This window comes from Lipophrys pholis (genome assembly GCF_963383615.2).
Source record: "Lipophrys pholis genome assembly, chromosome: 14".
Lineage (NCBI taxonomy): Eukaryota > Metazoa > Chordata > Actinopteri > Blenniiformes > Blenniidae > Lipophrys > Lipophrys pholis.
This window is the reverse complement of record NC_137633.1, coordinates 12,948,834-12,955,232: the sequence shown is the minus strand read 5'-3', so window position 1 is coordinate 12,955,232 and position 6,399 is coordinate 12,948,834. Positions and strand designations below refer to the sequence as shown.

General features: G+C 42.1%; 1 protein-coding gene across 2 annotated transcripts; it reads right to left on the bottom strand.

The window, feature by feature from the left end:
* Nucleotides 1–3,462: 3,462 nt before the first annotated feature.
* marcksb (myristoylated alanine-rich protein kinase C substrate b) lies at nucleotides 3,463–6,399 on the bottom strand. Of its 2 annotated transcripts, none has more exons than XM_080479721.1 (2): nucleotides 6,017–6,399; nucleotides 3,463–5,035 (listed from the first exon to the last, which is right to left on the bottom strand). In XM_080479721.1, exons 1-2 carry the CDS (start codon nucleotides 6,110–6,112, stop codon nucleotides 4,445–4,447), a joined length of 687 nt encoding a protein of 228 aa, XP_080335847.1. In that variant the 5' UTR covers nucleotides 6,113–6,399; the 3' UTR covers nucleotides 3,463–4,444. The 2 variants fall into 2 exon arrangements, with proteins under 2 accessions (XP_080335847.1, XP_080335846.1); XM_080479720.1 differs by having other exon boundaries at nucleotides 3,469–5,035; nucleotides 6,011–6,385.

Genomic DNA, 6,399 nt, shown 5'->3' with positions numbered 1-6,399 from the left:
TATTCTGTGTATGTCTAGTTGTTTGAATGCTTTCTCATACATCACTTAGATTTTTATATAAAACACTACATTTTCAATACATCGAAACATGCAACAGATTGAATTAGATATCATCTAAATCAATCTGTTGCATGAAAAGTGGTCATTTAGACTCAACCTAAGATCTCAACCTCTCCATACTCTCCTACTCATGGTAACATGACAAACATTAAAACGTGATGTAAGCAAATTCAGAAAAGGTGAAAATGTTAAATATGTTATTGTATCCATGAGAATAAGCTGTGCAGTCACATTATACGATTTTAGGCAATTAGTTTCTATTCTTGGCAAGATTGTTTCACATTTCAACCTATAGAAATTTAATTATACTCGTATAAGAAAATTACAACATCTGTATTGTGCTCATACAAAATAACTGCTAATTATTCCAACTTTTGTTGGCTGGTGCCTGCCTAAAATTGTGTCTAGTGTTACATAGTGTTACATATCCCCACCATGCATTATCACATACAGCGAGGGCTCCACAAGTATGCAATAAGACATATTATTGTTAAGTATTGCACTCATGACATGACTTGCAATCAATAAACACACTCTTAAAGTACAAGATATGTGGTCTGTGATTTGTTCTTCCAAAAAACAGTGCTGTTTGACCAGAGGCAATTGCACCATGTTTGTTGTACTTTCCGTTTTGTTCTATTTCTATGATATGCACACCTGCAGTTTTCACGAGCAGCAGATCACGTTGACAATTGTGTTTTATGCTTCATGATAAATTATTGAATTGAAATAAGCTGCATTGTCAACAGAGTCGAGCTCCGTCCAGTTAATATGTTGAGTACAAAAGCATAATGCATAGAAACATAATTTAAGGCAGTTCAGTCAGGCTTTTGCGATATGTAAATTGCAAGATGATAATAAATTTCTGATACATCATGCAGGGGTAAAAATCAGGGCACTCCAAGAGCAGGTTGCTGATCCATCACATGGCAAACATATTTTGTCTGATATGTATGGAATAGCAAAGAAAGGAAGACAAAAAAGTAAGAACGTCAAAAACAAGAATGGCCCCAGGTTTGAGTCTTGGTGGGGCTCAGCAGCCTCTCTATGGGTAAATTGTATGTTCATCCCTGTACACACGTGCATTTTTTTCTCCGTCCACTCTGGTTTCCTCCCGCAGTCTAAAAACACACATTTGAGGTTAACTGGTAACTGCAAATTACTGCCAGGTGTGTATGTGTGTATGTTTACCCAGAGATAGACTGCAGACCTGTCCATCACAGCTGCCTTAAGATGGGATCCAGCGCCCTGTGAGCCAGGACTGGATTATGGACCATTATAGAAAATGTATGGATGGATGCTTTTGAACTCAAACTAACTTTTCACAATGTACTGTGTATGTACAAACCCTCAAATCTGATATACTGCACACAAAGTAGTTTCTAACATTGCAATTAAGCCTAACTTAATTGAGATTCTATATTTTACAAATGCAAAAATACCTACATGTATAGAATGGAACCTTTGAATTAGTGTAAGACAAATAACTATTAACTTAATTAAGTTTTTCAGCTTTTTCTTCAATATTGGATCATGTCAGCATAGTGTGCGTGTGTGCGTGCGTGCAGATTATTTAGCTCTACCACTGGAAGCTGAGGTGAAAGAGAATCATAAAATATGATTCATTCCCCACATGATGGCAACCGGCTGCTTTATGCAGCCAAAGTTTACAAAGACTACTTTACCATACATGTCTGAATAAGGACGCGATGAAAATAGTTTGGGTGTGGGATGAGGGACAGGGATGGTCCCTTGGCATTGCAGGAACTGTTTGATCTTCCTTGGGAAAGAGAGCAAGACGGCGGTTAGGTGAGGGGCCCGAGGGACAGAAAAGAGTGTGAGGCGGGTTGAAAGAAACCGCTGGGGATTGCCATGTGAGGGTGCTGCCATTCAGAGACGGTCTGCGGTTGGGCCACGAGGTGGGACAAACAGGAGCATGGAGAGAGTGCTGCCACAAGCCACACTCCAAAATTATCATCCCCTGTTTTGAGGAATATCTCCCTTTGATATATTCCTGTAGGCAGACTCACCTGATATGACATCCACATATCTATTTGATTGTGTTGATGATCAGAAAAAAAAAACAACAACAACCATAATACAAAAGGAGCCGTCAGTTTGAAGACGGATGGGGATTAGAGGAAGTGATGATGGGGGGGGGTTTGTTTGGCTGTATGTTGCATGTGAGGCTCGCCAGGGGCCAAAATGAGAGACGAATCCTTCAACAACTTGACCAAGATGGACAAACAGAGGGGGAAGCACAAATAGAAGTATTATGTGTAAAACACGCCCGTCTTGTGGCCAGAGCTTCAGCACTCCGGGTTAAACTGGGTGCAAAGGAAATATATGGTTTGAAATAAGCACTGGTGCAGCTGTGGGCCGCTTAAAAACACCCTGGAGGCATTTTTTTGCAGTCTGTTCTCCTCTTAAAAAGATTTTAGAGTTTTATGGGTTTTTTTGTGGGGTGTCATGGAAGGTATCCCACCATGTCAATGGCGAGCCTGAGGATGAGTTGGGCAGTTGTTTGCTGTAGATGAAAAACCTCTAAACATTGTAAAAATGTTTCCAACACTAGTATTTATGTTGTAAAAACCAAAAGCTGTGATTACCTCAAATGGAACTCGCCCAAACTGTCATGAGTTTGCATTTTCCCTCAAAATAAGTCAATTATTTCCTCAAAAATACTTTATGGCATGGGTGGTTATGTGGTAAGCACACTGGCCTCACAGTTGGGACCGAGCCTGGGCTCTATTCAGTTTGCATGATCTCCCTGTGCTTGCCTTGTTTTCCCATAGGGACTCCAGTTAGCTGCAGCAGTTAAATAACACGCCTTTGTAGTGGTCATTTGTGTGACATGCATCCTTCCCTAATATAAATAAGATGTAATAAATAGGTATCAGATTGTTTAATCCGTAATTTTTTTCCCTTATCAGTTAATCAGCACACTTGTAAAAGATTATTAATCTCAATGTGGTTCTCGTGGCTAAATAAATAAATGTAATGATGTCATGTTTGGATCTCTAAGATTCACCAAATCTTTCTTTTGGACCTTGAGCAGAGGTTTGGGAACTCCTCTCCGGTAAAATGTCACGATTCAATGTGAATTAATCAATGAGAAAAAAAAAGTGTTAAAATAATTTAGGATGTGAGGTGACATTTAGCATCTACTCCTTGTCTTTGATTTATTTCATATCATTATCACAACTATCATGTGGACTCCCAATGAAGAACTCGAGACTTAAATGTTGCATGTCTTATCGCCACTGCACCACATGAGGGCGCTATAAAGAAAGGAGTCAATTTATTCACATGGTTGATGATCAAAACCACAAAAACTCAGACGCTTTTTCCCCCTCATTCAGATGCCACATATGCTGATTAAGAATAAATGAGCTCAGAGGGCCAATTCACACTTCATTGCTTTATTTTTCAGCAGTACTCACAGAATAATCTCAACACCTTGATTTCCAGTTTGCAGTCAATGTTACATTCCATATTGAGTAAGGTGTGCCCCGTTATATACATGAAATGCTGCTTAGAGACTGTATCCCTGACTGCCGATGTGTGCTTTCAAGTGGAGATTTTAAAAGTGGTGTTGTAGTCATCACAGCTTGATGCAAAATTTGCTTAAAACATCTCCCAATTTTATTCAATCTTACAAATGGTGAAAAACAAGAAAACTTCATTTACAATGGGTAATCTGTTAAAAACTTCAGTCATTTAGGTACATCTCAGTCATAAAACCAGTAATATCAAAGTCTATACAACGTGCATTACTACAGAGTTTTGAAATGGTGGAATTCTAATGGAAAGGTACGAGCACCTATTGTTTTTGACAGTTAACTAAATCTAGGTCATTCAGGAATGGTTTGTGTCCACAGGAGCATTGAGCTTGAGAAAGTTGTAAACAACTGTGCACTGCAAAGACAACATTTAAGACTCGGATTAGGACTTTCCCTTTAAATATCACAATGTGTCAGATCTTGCAGACACAGCTTTAGCTGCTACATCCAATTGCCCAGCACCAAATACTTTTGTTTTTTTGATTAAATATGTCAAATTCAGCAACGTGTTGACACTCATGGTTTCATGGTAGAAAAAAACATTCCCACTCACATTCGCACATTCACACTCACCCAGGTCACAAATGCAAGCACCAACGAGCAGTGAGGAAGCAGCACACTCTCCTCTACACCTCCTGTCCATCACTGCCAGGGACACTGCAGTCATTATGGATGAGATGGTTGCAGAGTAGTAAACAAAAACAAACAAACAACAACAAAAAAAAATTAACAGAAAAAAAATCCCTGGTTTTAGACAAGTCCTCGCATTCCTTCAGACGGGCTACATCGTCTCCTTCATTCCGGTGTCTCGCTCAGCAGGATTACTCGGCGGGGGCCTCTGGACTGGCTGCCGCCGCTGCTTCTGGCTCAGTAGGTGAAGTTTCAGCTGGTTTCTCCTCTCCTGCAGCCTCCTCTGCCTTCACTTCCTCCGCTTTGGGCTCCTCGGCCGCAGCCTCCTTGGCTCCCTCCTCGGCGGCCTCTGCAGGCTTGGCCTCCTCGGTAGCTGCCTCCTCTGATGCCGCCTTCTCCCCTTCGGCCGGAGCGGCGTCGGCCGCCGCCGCAGCCTCTCCTTCCACGGCTGCTCCTTCCTCCGCCGCCTCTTCAGATTCTTTCTTGGTTTTCTTGAAAGAGAAGCCGCTCAGCTTGAAGGAGGGTTTCTTGAAGGAGAAACGCTTTTTCTTCTGCTTGCCATCTTCACTGGTAGACGGGGTGCCTTCCTCTGGTTTGGCCGAAGCCTCCCCGTTTGTGGCGGCAGGCTCCTTCTCTCCGTTGGCCTCGGCCCCCTCTACTTTCTCGCCGTCTTCTTTAGGCGCCTCCTCGGTCGGAGTACTGCCGTTGGCCTGCACGTCAGCTTTGTTGGCTTCCTCTGCAGAAGGGGAGGCATCCCCGTTGGTTTTGGCATGGCCATTCTCCTAGAAAGAAACAGAATATTCACACAAAATAAAATGTCATTCTTGAACATGCACATCATCCTATTCGATAGTGGTTCCGTTTATTTAAGGAGTCATGAAATTAAAATCGTGCACCCCCGCCTGTAAAAGGTGGGGTGCCGTGATATTTAAATGCACTCAGAATAGTTGCAACCAATAGGAAAATAACCCTAAAACTGCACCAACATCTGTTACTAGGAGAGTGACGACAGATCTATGGCTTTCAGCAGTAGGCTAGTTGGATAGACTGCAGTAAGACGTGGATCCAGCAGGGGGCGTTCGGCGTGGGGTCCCTGCAAACATAGGAATTTGGTCTTTTGTTTTCCCCTTGTAAATGAGCCTTACCGACCGTTAATATGCATCATATTTTAATTCACAGCATTTCTTTCTCCATTGAGTGTAATGTTTCTTGGGTAGTTCGGTCAATTTGTGGGATTTATCTGCAGAAAAACGTGGCTTCTTTCTTAAACCTGGCAACAAAGGCGTGGTACCGATTTTTTAAAATGGCCATGCCAGTGAGAGCGGCCACAAATCCCTGCTGCAAACATTTCCATCTGATCAGTGGGGAAAAAAAGAAAAAAAAAACCACCGTTTGCACACCAGAACCCAAAAGCAATGGAATAATTCAAGTAAAATATATAAAAACTCATGATTAAACATTTACTGTGCAGCTTTATCTTCACATACACAAAAGATCAATTTGGGGGAGAAAAATGTATTTATACGATTATGCATTTTAGTGAGGGTTAAGATTTGGGAGAAAATATAGCAGATTAATGAATAATTAACTAAAAAATGTCCAGTGAAACTGGATCCATGTGGCCACTTTCCCTGGAAGCCGGTGAGCGTGGGGGTGCGCTACAGGGAACATGGAGCACGCCATTGACGCAACACATTGCTAAATTGGGGCAAAATCTCGTCTAACCAATTAAGTGTTAAACCTTTTAAAAAACACACATTTACCTGTCCGTTCGTCTTTGCTGCAACGGCCGCACCTTCTGCGGGTTTTTCCACCGCAGCCTCCTCTTTTCCAGCGGTTTTGGAGATTTGCGCTCCCATGCTTTTGTTCCAACAAAGGAACCCAACCGATCAAATGAATGAACAAAGACCGCAAAGCTTCCTCCCCCCAAAAAAACTCAACCAGACGCCGACGCCTCCTTCTGCGAGCGAAGTCGAGGAATCGGCCTGAAATCAAAACGACCGCAAACGGACACGCGAAAGGAAAAAAATCGGCGCTTGCAATTAAAAAAATTGGAGCGAAGGAGCGAAAGGAAACGCGAATTCTTTCAATTTTTCCCCCGAGTGGAGTTTGTAAATGGAGAAATGAGATGCGGAGTACAACGCCC